General features: G+C 35.2%; 3 protein-coding genes across 3 annotated transcripts; 2 read left to right on the top strand and 1 right to left on the bottom strand.

Annotated features, from left to right (window-relative positions):
• Positions 1–419: 419 nt before the first annotated feature.
• Positions 420–5,972, bottom strand: IntS9 (integrator complex subunit 9). Its single transcript, XM_081974193.1, has 9 exons — positions 5,806–5,972; positions 5,260–5,451; positions 4,870–5,072; positions 4,616–4,817; positions 4,315–4,561; positions 4,054–4,259; positions 3,895–4,002; positions 1,311–1,413; positions 420–1,196 (listed from the first exon to the last, which is right to left on the bottom strand). The coding sequence occupies exons 1-9, from the start codon at positions 5,812–5,814 to the stop codon at positions 526–528; spliced, it is 1,941 nt and encodes a 646-aa protein (XP_081830319.1). The 5' UTR covers positions 5,815–5,972; the 3' UTR covers positions 420–525.
• A 357-nt stretch (positions 5,973–6,329) lies between these two features.
• LOC145725432 (uncharacterized) lies at positions 6,330–7,902 on the top strand. The gene is made up of 3 exons (XM_081974197.1): positions 6,330–7,052; positions 7,108–7,295; positions 7,348–7,902. Exons 1-3 carry the CDS (start codon positions 6,381–6,383, stop codon positions 7,868–7,870), a joined length of 1,383 nt encoding a protein of 460 aa, XP_081830323.1. The 5' UTR covers positions 6,330–6,380; the 3' UTR covers positions 7,871–7,902.
• A 156-nt stretch (positions 7,903–8,058) lies between these two features.
• On the top strand, positions 8,059–16,719 carry eEF2 (eukaryotic translation elongation factor 2). Its single transcript, XM_081974192.1, has 13 exons — positions 8,059–8,217; positions 8,683–8,897; positions 9,079–9,272; positions 11,143–11,351; positions 11,591–11,850; positions 11,909–12,135; positions 12,314–12,730; positions 12,989–13,223; positions 14,849–15,090; positions 15,167–15,372; positions 15,482–15,633; positions 15,884–15,989; positions 16,285–16,719. The coding sequence occupies exons 1-13, from the start codon at positions 8,215–8,217 to the stop codon at positions 16,351–16,353; spliced, it is 2,535 nt and encodes an 844-aa protein (XP_081830318.1). The 5' UTR covers positions 8,059–8,214; the 3' UTR covers positions 16,354–16,719.
• The last annotated feature ends 142 nt before the right edge of the window (positions 16,720–16,861 follow it).

Raw genomic sequence — 16,861 nt, 5'->3', positions numbered from 1 at the left:
AATTTCTCGCATTTGTGAGTTACGGTCAGGTTAGGAACGTAATTGCCCTGTGCGCGCTTTTAAATCACATCTTAACACTTCAGATTAGAGGAATAATTTAGATTTATTGCCCTTTCATTTTACTACCCCGCGTTTATCTTGCGTGTCGGGGACAAAAGGTAAATAACTGGTTATTGAAATGGAAACGAAAGTTTTACGACCCAATAATAGAAACGATTTCCGTAATTTGCCCGTGCTCTTATTGGGATAGCAGAAAAACTGGTGCCAGTAAATCGTTCGGTTTTACTTAATGTTGGGCTTTAATGTAAGTGCCAAGTATAAATTTATCTACGAAAAATTAGCAAAGACGTTTGATTTGTGTCATCTCATAATTTTGTTTGCTGGATCACATCACCAAATAAAAAGCACAATAGTTATAATATTTTTGAAATGTTCTATTATAATACGCAGCATTTGCGTAAATGCTTCAAACTAACTCATACAAAACACATCTTAAAATAACAAACACAGACTTGATTTCAACTCTTAAAACTTTTTCAAACATTGCATAACAATGCGCCTTAGCTTTGCCCGTAAAACTTCATCCCCATTACACACCACATGCGTATTATTATTCTCGAGTTGTATCAAAGCGTCTTCGTCTTGCAGATGAATAACCACCACATTTCCACCCAAAGATTCCACTTTAGCGTCGGTTATCCCTTCTTGGAACAGTTTTTGCTTGAATTCGTTAATACTGACAGTGCCCCATTCGTATTTTGGATTACGATTAGTCAAATCACCTTCTGTACTAATATCCTCCACTTTGTGGACGTTGTCTTTGACGTCCAAAGTCCCAGTGATAGTCGACAGGCTTAAGCCAGGTTTAATCTCGACGGGAACAATTTTTTTGGCTACTTCAGTGCCCACCAATATTTGGCCTTGTTTTCGTTTAAGCGGCAAGTTGATCACTTCGCCCCATTTGTACGGTATCAGATTGACGTCCGTATTGTTGTGTATAACCAGTTCGGTTAAATTCGGCGCCGAAACTGGAGGTTTAGTGTAACATTCAGGTACGACTAACGTGGTCGGTTTTAAGTCTTTAATAAGTTTGTTAGCCTGCGTAAAATTCAAGGATGTGTCAATAGCACAATGCGCAATCTTCATCTGTAGTGGTTGGTAAGGTGCTAAGGCCTCTATGTAATCGTAATCTGGCTCTGAAATTCAATCATACTTAACGTGTGATGTTGCCAAATGTATCTTCAATTTTCTATTTCTATTCTACTCTACTATCTAAAAACCAAAAGTGTGTTTAGATACCACAATCTTACCTGTGAAAACTATACAATTCCTGGAATTACTTCCCCACAGTTCAATGAATTGAACGACATCTCCAAATCTTAAACTTGGATGGCCACAAAACACTACGCATGGCTGAAGGAGAAAAACAAATATAATTTATGTCAAAATTGAAAAAAATAACCAAATTAGTTAAGTTAAATAAGGTTCACACCAGCGCACAATGAGCTATTGTGGTAATCTAACTGCATATAATGTTGGAATATTTCTGGGTTTTGCATGATTTATATTGTATTTTATTTTTTAAATTCTATAAAACATTCTTTAACTTGGATTTTAATTTAAACATTTCTTAGAACATTAAAACTTACTACTTTTCGCAGGCGAATGGACGTGGTGGTTTAATTAAAACATGAGTATTACCTATACTCAAACACAAGTTTAATTCAGATTAAGATTTATATAAATGATTCCCAAATATTGAAAAGAACAGATTTTTTTACAAGGAAGCTTTTAGACTGTTCCAAAACTATTTCGAAGCTTCTTTGCTGCTTCAGAAGCTTGTAGACACTGTTTTGAAAGATTTTCATATCATTTTAGACTACTTCAGGAGCATTTGCACAGTTTAAAGAGCATATTGAACATTCTGGACTGCTTTAGAAGCATTTGGAAACTCTGAGACGGTTCTAGAAATTGTTGGAAGCTTTTAAACTGTTCTAGAAACATACTGAGGATTTGAGACTGTTTTGAAAACGTTTAAGAGGTTCTGAACTAGTTGAAGATCATTTGGAAGCTTTTAGATTGTTCAAAAAGCGTTTGAAAGCTTATATACTGCTTCAGGAGCATTTGATAGACTTTAGACACTGTTTTGGAAGATTTTCATATCATTTTAAACTACTTCAGGAGCATTTGGACAGTTTAAAGAGCATATTGAAAATTCTGGACTGCTCTAAAGGTATTTGGAAACTCTGAGACGGTTCTAGAAATTGTTGGAAGCTTTTAAACTGTTCTAGAAACATACTGAGGATTTGAGACTGTTTTGAAAACGTTTAAGAGGTTCTGAACTAGTTGAAGATCATTTGGAAGCTTTTAGATTGTTCAAAAAGCGTTTGAAAGCTTATATACTGCTTCAGGAGCATTTGATAGACTTTAGACACTGTTTTGGAAGATTTTCATATCATTTTAGACTACTTCAGGAGCATTTGGATAGTTTAAACAGCATATTGAAAATTCTGGACTGCTTTAGATGCATTTGGAAACTCTGAGACGGTTCTAGAAATTGTTGGAAGCTTTTAAACTGTTCTAGAAACATATCGACGCTTTGAGACTGTTTTGAAAACGTTTAAGAGGTTCTGAACTAGTTGAAGATGATTTGGAAGCTTTTAGACTGTTCAAAAAGCATTTGTAAGCTTATATACTGCTTCAGAAGCATTTGGAACCCTTTAGACACTGTTTTGGAAGATTTTCATATCATTTTAGACTACTTCAGGAGCATTTGGATAGTTTAAACAGCATATTGAAAATTCTGGACTGCTTTAGATGCATTTGGAAACTCTGAGACGGTTCTAGAAATTGCTGGAAGCTTTTAAACTGTTCTAGAAACATACCGAGGCTTTGAGACTGTTTTCAAAACGTTTAAGATGTTCTGAACTAGTTGAAGATCATTTGGACGCTTTTAGACTGTTCAAAAAGTTTGTTTGAAAGCTTATATACTGCTTCAGGAGCATTTGGAAGACTTTAGACACTGTTTTGGAAGCTTTTCATATCATTTTAGACTACTTCAGGAGCATTTGGAAGGTTTTTGAACAGTGTAAAGAGCATATTTAAAATCCTGGACTGCTTTAGAGGCATTTGGAAACTCTGAGACGGTTCTAGAAATTGTTGGAAGCTTTTAAACTGTTCTAGAAACATACCGAGGCTTTGAGACTGTTTTGAAAACGTTTAAGAGGTTCTGAACTAGTTGAAGATCATTTGGAAGCTTTTAGACTGTTCAAAAAGCGTTTGAAAGCTTATATACTGTTTCAGGAGCATTTGATAGACTTTAGACATTGTTTTGGAAGCTTTTCAATCATTTTAGACTACTTCAGGAGCATTCGGAAAGTTTTTCAACAGTGTAAAGAGCATATTGAAAATTCTAGACTGCTCTAAAGGTATTTGGAAACTCTGAGACGGTTCTAGAAATTGTTGGAAGCTTTTAAACTGTTCTAGAAACATACCGAGGCTTTGAGACTATTTTGAAATTGCTTGAGTGTTTTATTCTGACCTTCTTCTTGATGATATTTGTCATCTTTCAATCTAAAGAGTTAGTCGGCCAAAAATGATCGCCTAAAGAACTATTATAAATGTATTTAGAAAACAATTTCTATATAATTGGTATGTTTTTGTCTCTCATAAACCTTCAATATCTCAATATAGCAAAAGTCATTATTACCACTTAGAATTGCCTAATGGCCCACTGTGCAGCGGTTCCCAAGCGGTTGCGTCATAATTTGCCTCCCTTTTGTTTTAAAAAAAAAATATTGGAAAAAACATGCCAAAACATTGCTTGACATGACTAAATTTGAATAACGCATACGATCACGTATCTGCCAACTAGAAAGGTTTATACAAACTTACCTCTTGAAAATCGGTACTAAAACCTTCAGAGTAAATATGCTTAAAGTGTTTCAGTTTCGAGTTTTTCACTAACATTGCGTGCGGAAACGGCTCATCCGGTACATACACCTGAAACAACCTTTTGAACAACACATTTCCAATTTTAACTGTAAAACTTACTTTATTTTGTTTTGCCGAACTCAACCATTCAGCTAATATATTTGAGTATGCCAAGGAAGTGTCCGCTACAGGCGAAACAAAAAACATTGGACAATTACACACCCCTGTATCTTGCATTTTAACTGACAAACATTCAAACAAATCGTACACCACGCCAGTTGGGTAGCAGGGAATCAGTACACTACCGCCTCCTCTTAAAGTGTACCCTACAATTAATTGGAGTTAATATCACCTACAGAGTTTCAAGGTGACTGAACTAACCTACAATCGCGCAAAGTACACCCAACATTGAGTCAGGGTTACTTATAGGAGTTTGGGTTAAGTCAGTCATGATTAAAACGTCCGCATTTTTCAGTGAGTTGTGATCCATTGGTTTGGGATGTGTTGTTAAAGTGCTGGAACCGCTCAGATATACGATTTTCTCGTGATCGGATGTGATTATCCAATTGGCGGAGCCTAGGCAATAACCGGAACTTGCTGGAATGACTTGTAAAGCCCCATATACATCCTTTAAACCAATGTTACTGTTAAGCTGGGAATGACAGTTACAGACAAAACTTACAATTTTCTCATTGTACCCAACCATCTGAATTCTGGACAAACTAGCATTTACACTACTCATACTATAAATTTGTTTCCAGGATTTTGGCATAAATGCTTCTTTTAAAGGTGAAGGGCACTTGTGAACAAAGTTTTTCCACTGAGTGGCAAATGTGGCTTTAGGACACTGCTCTATGTATATCACTAACTCTTCCAGCAAAAGCCTTAAGAATAAGCAAATAAGAAATACAACTAAACTGGTGTTTAAAAAAATACCTTCCAATTTGTAATGTGGGTTCAGTGGCATAAACTCTCCCTTGAAAGCCAGTACCTTCAGTAATAAATGGCAGAGCCATCATACACAAGTAATTTGATATTAGTATGACATCAAGTTGAGAAAAATCAATCAGTTTATCAAGGGGTGGGCAGAACTCAGGAGGTGAATCAACAAACACTCTCTCACCATTTTCCTTCAATTCCTAAAACAAGACATATTTACTGCCTAGTCAAATTAGTTTATTAATAAAAGATACCATAATAATTTCTTGTTATGTATATGTTTAACTTACTTTACTAATTATTTTTTTACTTAAGTATGGCCAGCAGAGACATCATACAATGTTGATATAAACCAGACAAGTTTAAATTAAAGGTTTCTATACTTACTCCTTCCAGATCAGGATCTGATACATCTGGAGGTACAAAATTATTCAAATTTAGCAATCTGTTAGAGGCCACAAATGACAAAGGCAGGAAATTCAATAATGATTGCATGGACAATCCACAATCCAGCATAATAGTAATTTCTCTGAAGGTGAGTATGTGGCAGGGTTTATTTGGGTCATTGCTTAAACAGTACTATAAGAAAAGACATATAATTAGTATAGGTTAATATTTCTCAGTGCTCTATTACAGTGTATTTTGTGGTTGTTATTTATATTCACATATAATAATAAATTATACATTGAAATGAATTACAATGCCTGTTCCTTTTATATTCTTTAAATATCATCGTTTATCACACATAAAGCATGGTATAGGATTTGAATACCAATTAATAAACAGTATACCTAAAGATTTATAATCAAACAATTCTACTAATATAGAGAAGTAGTTTATAAAAACAAAAAAGACAACCTTTTATATTGAGTAAGTTTACTATAAGGTAAACCACAAAAGACAAAATTTACTTTAAAATGTTAAAAAACTTACCAATTTCATATTTCTACAATTAATTCAAATTGCTTCTAGTAAATTTAAGATTACTTTATATTCGTGAATAAAACATTCAGAAAAAGTTTACAAGAATCAACAGAAACTCGAGAATTTTACTATTGAATAAACATTACAAAAATATTGTAAAATGTAAACAAATCCAAAAAGTTTTGGAGGTTAAGTTTTAAAGGTTATGCTTCTTCTTTTTTCGTCCACTTTGTAATCTAAAAATTCTTCTTCTTTTTTAATTTTACGGTCTTTAAGAGTAGTAGGGTGTCTCCACTATTTTGTGTTTTTTACGGCATAATAAAATTAACAAAAATGTACTAGAGGTTGAATTGATTGCATTATCTTCTTCCACGTTAAATACGAAGGTAAAGATTTCACCTTAAACAGAAATTTGCAAAGAATAATCTAAGCTACATTCAAAATTGGTAATACAATACTAAGTTTACGTGTGCCCTATTTGCGAAAAACTCAATTACTGCACATGTAAACTACTACTATTCAGAATACCTCATTGACATGTTTTGACGTAATTCATCAAATAATGATCACACTAACCATCAGACATGTCAGAAGATCCTCGACGAATATGTGTGTGCGGTAGACAACGAAGCAAAGAGCCTGTAATTATAACGATCACCACGTGCAAAAACAACCATGGCATTACAACTGATGGGGCTACGGTGTGCGTGACGTCCGTTTCACCGCAACCCGAGTCTTCAACCGATCAACCTGTCGTTGGAAAACCAACTAATGAACCTACCAATCCACCGCCACCATCATCAAATGAGAATACTCAATCAACCCCAGAGGTTCAAGCCGGTAGTGACGCAATAACGGAGGATACCGCATTACCGGCTGAATCTAATCAAATCGAGACTATAGAAGAAGTCAATCCTACTGAAGAAGAGGGAGAAGTAGCAAATGATACTGATGCAGATATAGCAGCTGAAAATGAAACGGATGCACCCACTGAAGAAAATCCAACAACAGCTGACATTCAAGAAGAAGGTAATCCAGAAGAAGTGGATGAATCTACGGAACAGGAAAATGCTGAGATTCAGATAGAGGATGAAGGTTTAGAGCCTGCCATTGCAACTGATGAAGGTAATATTGATGTAGAACCATCAGTAGAAGAAACCAATTTGGATACAAACGACGGTATTGATGAAGATAATCCAGAAGAATTTGTACAATCAGTCTCAGACCAAGAATTACAGGAATCTCAACCAGAAGCTGTAAGTTAAAAATTGGTTTGTACATTTTCGGGAGTAATAGTTGAATTGGTGGCAGGAAGGAGATGAAATAACTGATCCGACAGTAATGATGCTGACTGAGACCGCTGTCAATACTGTCCCATTCCTGAATCGACTATTTTGGTCATCAGATATGCCATCAAAGAAACCAACAACAAGTCCCCAAGAGATAAAAGAATGTACACTAGAGTTAATAGTTCTGGAGAGACACGCTGGAGAATGCAGGTAATTGTGACTTATAGATTGGCACACCTGCGGTAATTACCGAATTTTTCAGACATAACTTAGCCAACTTAAGTTCAGAAAGATGTATTTTTGATGGTGAATCAATAATTACGAACTGTGGACGAATTGATATACCGGATGAAACCACCTTCAGTGAGACACGAATTAAGAAGTTGGCAAAGGCCAAAGCGCGCAAAATCTGCCAAAACCAAGATCATCCAAGTAGTCCTGGAAGATACAAAAGCATTCTGGAGATACTTAAAACCTACTTTAATAATAAACAGATTTACGACAATTTAAGTACGAAAGCTGCGCCCCCATTCAAGCAGCTTCAAAAATACCTGACACCGCCATCGGATGATGAATGTGGTGCAGTCATAGCAACTACCAACGATCAGTCACTTCAAGTGGGTAGCACGCATATATCCAATAAAGTTTCGCGATGGTACGACGGTTTTTTGATGTGCATCGGTCTTAAAGCTGGGGAGAGCTTATACGATGTCAAAGGTTCGAAGGAGAATTTGGACCTGCGAAAGGAGTCTTCTTCTTTGATGACAAAATATTTACGAATTTGAACAAAGGATAATAATACAAATTGAGCAAGTTATATAGTCCTTTTTTGTTTTTACTTTTTAAATCCAAGAAAATATCGAAAATCGTGTTAGGCAAACATTTTATCCTCGATTTGTTAACGTTAGGGTTCGCTTCCATTATCATAAACTGAGTTCAATGTCTCACAAAATTGACAGACGCCGACCCGTCACCCCTCACCATCCTAAACGTCACTAGTGTCATTTCGTGGCTGCCCACCGCTCTCCTCGGTTTCACATCACGTCACTGTCGGTCTTTTACAGAAGTACGCCATAGCTGGCGTATTGTAGTTTCACTGTGTTAAGGAAAAAATCTTAAAACATCCGACATGGTAAGTAAATTTAGTAATTTTTGTATATTTAAAACAAGTCTACACTAAATTATTCGCATACATTCATGTAAATTTTTACAAATTTGTGTAAAAGTGTTGTAGAAAAATTTAAACTTTTCCAAGATTGCACAACAGTGTGAGAGGTGCATTCCATTTTTCATTCTTCTGTGTTTTTCAATATTTTTGACGTTAATTTTTCTTTGCGCTATAATTGAAACTAGGTTTTAACTGCGAAAACTCTATTGTTTATATGTGAGGCAAAGAAATGCATTAACAATTGTTTACAACATGCCGAATCCAAGAAGTTCATTGGCCCTTGCACTCCTTGCAGTATGGATGCACCAAAATTACATTACATATCACCCAATACTAAACTAATGTCTTTTGTATGAAAATTAAAAGGAAAATGTATTGAATAACAGGAAAACAAGTCCAATATGGTACATAATGGTAACTTTATTTTAGGTGAACTTCACGGTTGACGAGATCCGTGTCATGATGGACAAAAAACGGAATATCCGTAATATGTCCGTCATTGCTCACGTGGACCATGGAAAATCCACCCTTACAGACTCCTTAGTATCTAAGGCTGGTATTATTGCTGGTGCTAAGGCTGGTGAAACCAGATTTACTGACACCAGAAAAGATGAACAGGAAAGATGTATTACCATCAAATCAACGTAAGTTTTACTTGATTAAGCTTTGTTTTTTAAAACTAGTAATTTTAGTGATGAAAAGTGCTAACCCTTGATAATACTATGACAGGTTTTGATTAGTCTTTCTGAATTGTACTTAACATGCAAAAAACTGTAGAGCACATAGTCATTGAAATGTGTAGTTCACAAACATTTTCCTTTTAAGGGCCATATCTATGTTCTTTGAGCTTGAAGACAAAGATCTTGTCTTCATCACCAGCCCTGACCAACGTGAAAAAGAAGAGAAAGGTTTCTTAATCAATCTTATTGATTCTCCTGGACACGTGGATTTCTCATCTGAAGTAACAGCTGCCCTTCGTGTAACTGATGGTGCTCTTGTTGTTGTGGACTGTGTATCAGGTAGGAATTCAGTTTAACCATTTTTCTTATGAAGGGTCTTATTACAAAGAAAATTTTGCATGCTAAACATTTCAAAGTGTCACTTGAGATAAGAGATCAAGTTTTATAATATGTAAGCTGTTTTGTTGTATTATTTATTTAAAAATAATTTTCTTATCATTGTGTAATTAATAATTACATGATGATAATGTATAGTCTAATGATTGAAATTGTATTATTCAAAAGTATTAACATTAACTGAAATTGATACAGATATTTTTGATTTTTTTCAAAAATCAATAATAATAAAAAATTGAAGTTTTGGAATTTAGCCCAGTCAATGAAAAGGTGCTGGAACACAATTGTTGGTTTCATAACTTTGTTTGGACTAGTTAAAAGTGAACATATCAAAAGTTTTGTTTACCATTTACAGTTTAACCCATAGTCAAAGAAGTGGGGGGGGTTTTGAAAGTCTCACTTTCCAGTTTATATCTCTGAAACTGAGTGTTTTAAAAGTTGGTTAAATTTGCTACAAGTTTTTCTATATCTTTTATAGTTTTTGAGATATCTGACAGACGCCACGCGAATAACCGCAACTTTCTATAGCAGATATTTTGAAAGCTATACAAGATACCCAAAAATTTATTTAGCTTTTATTTTGTATAGAGTAGCCATGTCGGTAGTAGCTTCCAGATTGCAAAAATACTGATTGAAATGGAATTTTATTGTATTTCTGACTTTCCTTAATTTTCAAAAGGATTTATCACAATTTGAGTGAAGTAAAGGTTGTTTATGGAAAAAGTGCAACATGTCTCTGGGTTTTAAAGTTAATTTACTGTCTGCACAACAAGTTTTAAGCCCTAACCCCCAGATTTCGAAAATGCTCAATGAAATTGTGTTTGATTGCATTTTAACTGACATTTTTTCATTTTTGATGGTAATGGTCACAGTTTCTGTAAAGTAAGGTTTGTTTATGAAAAAAATACAGAAATTTGGATTTTGAGGTCAATTTATTGGTTACAGCGCAAATTTTAGGGCCATCCATAACCCCCAGGTTTTGAAAATAATGACTGAAATGATGTTTCATTTTCAAAAGGATTGTAGTTTTTGACGTATAGTTTTCAAGATGTAAGCAAAAAAACAATAAATGAGACTATATGGACTTAAAAATACCTGACAAAGCGCACTGTAAAATATCAGACACTTATTAAAAAACATCCTTTATGTCAAATTATTAAACAATCTAATGAAAGCTGTAAAACTGTTATTTTCACAAAAACTTTTGTTTGTTTGATGTTATTTAGTACAAAACTTCTTTTATTATGTTTTAAAACACCAGTTTACTTTTCTTTTATTATTACGCTTTGACAAACTTCTTTATAGTAAACTATTAAAGTTGGTGAACTTTTTTCTGTAAAGCAGGTTTACATGAAGCTGCTTCAAAGATGAATTTTGTCCCTGTAAAACAAAATTTTATGTCAAATTTTTTACTGAATTGGATAGGTTCTATTTTTATCCAATTTATTTTATCAAACTTGCCGTTTTGCGTAATGCCAACAGACATAAACGAAAAAGTGAGAGAGAGCTGCAGAATTCAATACATAAACACAGTATTCAGGATGATTATGAAATTTCAAAATTAAAATATCAAAAATACCAGAAAAACAAGTAGGAATAATCTGTAATTATTACCACCTAAACACTAAATTCACTTGGTTTGGTTTGGTCAAACTGGTTTCTTTGACAGCTTTTACATAAAAGTTTGATAAGTGTAAAATCAAATCACCTTATATTCCAAGAAGTTTCCAATTTCTTTGAATTAAAACTTTTGGTGTAAAACCTGCTTAAGGTTGAGACAATTTCATAACACACTTTTAATCGTATGTTCCAGGTGTGTGTGTACAAACTGAAACTGTACTGCGTCAGGCTATTGCTGAGCGTATTAAGCCCATCTTGTTCATGAACAAAATGGACCGCGCTCTGCTCGAGTTGCAACTGGACTCTGAGGAACTTTTCCAAACTTTCCAGCGTATTGTGGAAAACGTGAACGTAATTATCGCCACTTACAACGATGACAGCGGTCCAATGGGTGAAGTGCGCGTAAGTAAACTTGATTTTACAAATATTTTCCGAACTCGCTTCACAGAACATGTGTACTAAATTGCGTGTTTTTATGCGAGTTCGGAAAAGTAAATCTAGTCACCTTTTGCCCTGCTGTATTCCCTTCAATGATTACTGCAGTTTCCTACAGTGACACAAAATTTATTCAATTTGGTCAAGTTGAAATAAAATCATCAGTTATGCATATTGTTATATTAAATTTATTTTGAATTGTGTAGGTTGATCCTAGTAAAGGTTCAGTAGGATTTGGTTCGGGATTGCACGGTTGGGCTTTCACTTTAAAACAGTTCTCCGAAATGTACGCTGAAAGATTCAAGATCGACGTCGCTAAACTAATGAACCGTCTCTGGGGTGAGAACTTCTTTAACCCAAAAACCAAGAAGTGGACCAAGCAAAAGGACTCTGAAAACAAGCGTTCATTTTGCATGTACATTCTGGATCCTATTTATAAAATTTTTGACGCCATCATGAACTACAAGTAGGTGTTATGGTGAGGTTTTTAATCAGTGTAATAAACAGAATGTTTTATTGTGCAGGAAAGACGAGTATGAGTCTCTGTTGCAAAAATTGGGCATTGCCTTGAAACATGAAGACAAAGATAAGGATGGAAAACAGTTATTGAAAGTGGTAATGCGTACCTGGTTGCCTGCTGGAGAGGCTTTACTTCAGATGATTGCTATTCACTTGCCTTCACCTGTGACAGCTCAAAAGTACAGAATGGAAATGTTGTATGAAGGACCTCATGATGATGAAGCTGCTCTTGGTAAGTTTGTACAGAATTTTGTTGAAGTTGTTTTGATCCAATTTTTGTGATGATTTCTATTACCGCCCCAGGCTGAAAATTAAATGAGTGATTGGTCGTAGCTGAATTTTTGTTATAACCGTCGTTGTGGGTTATGAAACAACAACATTCAAGTTTTAACAAGACTAATACGTTTCAGGTATCAAAACTTGCGACCCCAAGGGTCCATTGATGATGTACGTGTCAAAAATGGTACCGACTTCCGACAAAGGTCGTTTCTACGCTTTTGGTCGTGTGTTCTCCGGTATCGTCGCCACCGGAATGAAGGCTCGCATTATGGGACCTAACTACGTACCCGGCAAGAAAGAAGACTTGTACGAAAAGGCTATCCAGAGAACCATTCTCATGATGGGGCGTTACGTTGAGGCTATTGAGGACGTACCGTCTGGAAACATTTGCGGTCTTGTCGGTGTTGACCAGTTCTTGGTCAAAACCGGAACCATTACTACTTACAAAGACGCCCACAACTTGAAGGTCATGAAATTCAGTGTGTCACCCGTCGTACGTGTTGCCGTTGAACCTAAGAATCCCGCCGATTTGCCTAAACTTGTTGAAGGTAAGTCGATTTGAAATTTAGAAAATATGAGTGTTAAATTTTAACAGAATCCCATTTTTGGCATAGAAAGACAAAGACTTTTTTACCTATAATATTATTTGAATTGTGCTTGCTAATTTTTTTTTCGTGATGATCGAGTATTACCGCCCCAGTCTGACAAAACTGTGTTGATTGGTAGTTTCTGATTCTTCCTAACTAAATACACTCCAATCTATTTTTGACCAACATCAAATTACAACCCTGATTTTTTACTTCCAGGTCTAAAACGTCTCGCTAAATCCGACCCTATGGTGCAATGTATCATCGAAGAATCCGGAGAACACATCATCGCCGGTGCCGGAGAACTCCACTTGGAAATTTGTTTGAAAGATTTAGAAGATGACCACGCCTGTATCCCAATTAAGAAATCCGACCCTGTCGTGTCTTACCGTGAAACCGTCAGCGAAGAATCCGACCAGATGTGTCTGTCCAAATCTCCCAACAAGCACAACAGGTAATATAGTTAGTTAGTCTTCTTTATTTCTAATTATGGTCACAATACATTTCCTGTAACTACAAAAAACATACATGAAAACACAAAAAGAAACAGCGTCATTTTAAGATGAGCGTACAGATAATCCCTGATACAATATGGCTCTAAATTAATTAACATCTGTTTTACCTTTCTTTTAAAAAGTTTCTCATTTCTTTCTAATTTTAAATCATTTTGTAATGTATTAAACAGCTTCAAACAGGCATAATATAGATTTTTTTCGGTTATAGTTAATCTGTGTATCAGATAATTTACATTTACGCTTCGCGTGTTATAACTATGATGTACCTCCAGATCAAACATACTTTTGTTTTTGAAAAAGAAAACTATACATTCATAAATATATAGTCCCCACACCGTCAGAATGCCATCAGCTTTGAAAACCCCCCTGCAGCTCTCCCTGAATCCCATTTTCTTTACTATTCTAAGTGCTCGTTTTTGTAAAACAAAAATTTTTTCCATTAAGCTATTAGAACCCCAAAATATTATCCCATACTTGAGCACAGATTCAAAGTTTGCGTAATATAGGATTTTTAATGTTCTTTCATTCATGTATTTTGCAGTGACTCGTTTGCCATAGCAAACTGAACTAAGCTTTTTGTTTAACTCTAAAATATGATTTGACCAGTTTAGGAATTCATCCAAGTGAATTCCAAGAAATTTGGTATGTTCTACAAGCTCTGTATTTGATTGTCCAAAAGTTAGTGTTCCAGGTTTTTCATTTTTGAATTGTTTTGTTCTAAAGAGTAGAACCTTTGTTTTATTATTATTAAGTAATAATCTGTTACTTTTAAACCAATCTTGTGTTCTGCAAAATAAGTTTTCTCCCGATAGTGCTAGGCTTTCTACATTTCTTCCCGCTGTCAATAAATTCGTATCATCGGCATAACACGTCACATGCTCATTTTCTGAAAGCAGAATGTTGCTCAGGTCACTAAGAAATACAATGAATAAAATAGGTCCCAATATGCTTCCCTGTGCAATTCCAATTTTATTTTCCTTCAGACTTGAGAAATAATTCTGTCCATTTTTTAATATTTTAACTTTTTGTTGCCTATTAGTTAAATATGATGAAAACAAATGTAATGTTTGACCTCCTACACCGTAAGCCTTAAGTTTTCTAAGCAACATCTGGGTCAACACAGTCGTACGCCCTTGACAGGTCCAAGAAGATGCCAATCGCCAGGTTAATCTAATATCCGTTTTGTAAAGTTAAATATTGCAGTCTGTGTGGACCTTCTAGGCACATAACCATGCTGATTTAAGCTCAATAAATTACAGTGCTTGAAAAAATCTATCAAGTCATTATTAGACTCATTGTGATGTTCTTCCAGCACAAACGAGCCTCTGTACAGTTTTTGTGGTGGTGCTTTGGCACTACTACAGAAACTTTGATACTGTTGGCAGTGCAATGGAAGTAGATTATTGTTTGTCGGTATTTAAACGCTGTTACGGGACCTCTATCTTTATGTCCAATGGTAATATGCTACGGTACTGGCCACACATTATTTTTAGTACATTATTGAAGAATGTCTTTTGTGTTTTTCCAATTTATCAAAAAAGTACTAACGTTCTTTTTGTTGCAGATTGTTCATGAAAGCGCAACCCATGCCTGACGGTTTGGCCGAAGACATTGACGACGGTAAAGTCAACCCCCGTGATGAATTCAAAGCTAGAGCTCGTTATTTGGGAGAAAAGTACGACTATGATGTCACTGAAGCCCGTAAGATCTGGTGTTTCGGTCCTGATGGCACTGGACCTAACATTCTGGTTGACTGTACTAAGGGAGTGCAGTACTTGAACGAAATTAAGGACTCTGTTGTTGCCGGTAAGGATCAAGCTGAATAATAAATAGTTAATTTTTTTATTATTAAATGATTTTAACCAACATACTTATTATACAGGTTTCCAATGGGCAACCAAGGAGGGAGTTTTGTCTGAAGAAAACTTGCGTGGCGTAAGATTCAACATTTACGATGTGACATTGCACGCCGACGCCATTCATCGTGGTGGCGGTCAGATCATTCCAACTACGCGTCGTTGCTTGTACGCTTGCTTACTTACCGCTGCTCCCAGACTTATGGAGCCAGTATACCAATGTGAAATTCAGGTATGTATCCACAATATTAACAAGTCGTGTATCCAGTTTTTTTTTTATTGTTTTTCAACAAATGGTTTTGATGAACACTAGGTAAATGCTATTTTTTTTGTGGTTCTAGTGTCCCGAAGTGGCTGTCGGTGGTATCTACGGTGTATTGAACAGAAGACGTGGACACGTATTTGAAGAAATGCAGGTGGCTGGTACACCCATGTTTGTCGTCAAGGCCTATTTGCCTGTAAACGAATCATTCGGATTCACTGCTGACCTTAGGTGAGTCTGTCAGTTGTCATTTTCAAGCATAGTTTATGGCAGCAATATCCAGCATTATCCCATGCACAGTTGCTATAGCAATGGCAACTGCGCGCAACAATGTTGGAAGATAAACTCCTGTATATCCTCCAGTTAATTCGAATCTGAGTTTTCTGGGTTGGAAACGCAGGACACATGTTATCATTAATTTAATTTTATAAATTTGCGTTTATTCAAATTGTAAAATGTCGCATCATTTTTATTTTGATAGGTCCAACACTGGAGGGCAGGCCTTCCCTCAATGTGTGTTTGATCACTGGCAGATCCTTCCAGGAGACCCGCTGGAAGCTGGTACCAGGCCCTACGGTGTAGTACAAGTAAGTTTTATTTTTTAGTAGATTACACTAAATTTATATGAAAGTTTGGTTTTGATTTGCATTTCTATTTCAAATTAATTTGGGTCAACCATGCTTAGACAATGCTTTTCGCTATTTCAATACGTAAAGCGTTCGCAAGCGATGGTAAATCAACAGTCTTTTAGTTTCGGTTTTAAAGTGCTTCGACTTTTTAGCCAGAATAGGGGGACTTACATTCTTAACCCATTTATAATAATATTCTCTCAAATTGAAACAATTTTCCAGTCAACATACTACAATTATTTCTCTTTTTCAGGATACGCGTAAAAGAAAAGGTCTCAAAGAAGGTCTTCCTGACCTTCAACAGTACTTGGACAAACTATAAATTATTCTATTTCTTTTGTACAGGATTAATTATTTACAAAAACTGTTTCAGTCAAATTAAAGTGTACTCCACTCTAATTTGACAATTTTCAAGTTTTAATATTATCAAACTCTGTATTTTTTTATTCCATAATTTTACATAGCAATGTTGTGCAACGTTCAAATAGCTTGTTTTACTTTCAGTACCGATATGTTGTAATTCCATTAAATACAGAGCAAGTAAAGTCTACAACAAATGTTTTACAGTTTTTTATTGGTTATGTAATGGGAGGGCTTAATGAGGGTGGATTACTGTTAGTACTGATTAAGATAATAAGCAATTAACCTTTGTTTACTCATTTTTTGTGTAATAAATATTCAATTTTTATTTGTAAGAATTTCATTCTGATCAGACCAGGTTGGACAGCTGGATGGTTGAGAGCTGAGACAATGTTACTAATAAAGGTGAGTGTTTTTTAAAGTAATTATCCACTAGTAATTTTTTTTATTTAAATGATGACATCACATTA

Source organism: Ips typographus, linkage group LG2, assembly GCF_016097725.1.
Source record: "Ips typographus isolate SLU linkage group LG2, UJ_Ityp_2.0, whole genome shotgun sequence".
NCBI classification, from domain to species: Eukaryota; Metazoa; Arthropoda; class Insecta; order Coleoptera; family Curculionidae; genus Ips; species Ips typographus.
This window is presented reverse-complemented; position numbering and strand designations above follow the sequence as displayed.

Coding starts and splice junctions, on each gene's coding strand:
- LOC145725432 (XM_081974197.1), top strand. CDS start 6,381: ATGTCAGAAGATCCTCGACGAATATGTGTGTGCGGTAGACAACGAAGC. Junction 7,053..7,107: donor AGGAATCTCAACCAGAAGCT/GTAAGTTAAAAA, acceptor AATTGGTGGCAG/GAAGGAGATGAAATAACTGA. Junction 7,296..7,347: donor AGACACGCTGGAGAATGCAG/GTAATTGTGACT, acceptor CGAATTTTTCAG/ACATAACTTAGCCAACTTAA.
- IntS9 (XM_081974193.1), bottom strand. Junction 4,260..4,314: donor TGTACTTTGCGCGATTGTAG/GTTAGTTCAGTC, acceptor AATTAATTGTAG/GGTACACTTTAAGAGGAGGC. Junction 1,414..3,894: donor TTAGTACCGATTTTCAAGAG/GTAAGTTTGTAT, acceptor TTTCTCCTTCAG/CCATGCGTAGTGTTTTGTGG.
- eEF2 (XM_081974192.1), top strand. Junction 8,898..9,078: donor TGTATTACCATCAAATCAAC/GTAAGTTTTACT, acceptor TTTCCTTTTAAG/GGCCATATCTATGTTCTTTG. Junction 15,373..15,481: donor TATACCAATGTGAAATTCAG/GTATGTATCCAC, acceptor TTGTGGTTCTAG/TGTCCCGAAGTGGCTGTCGG.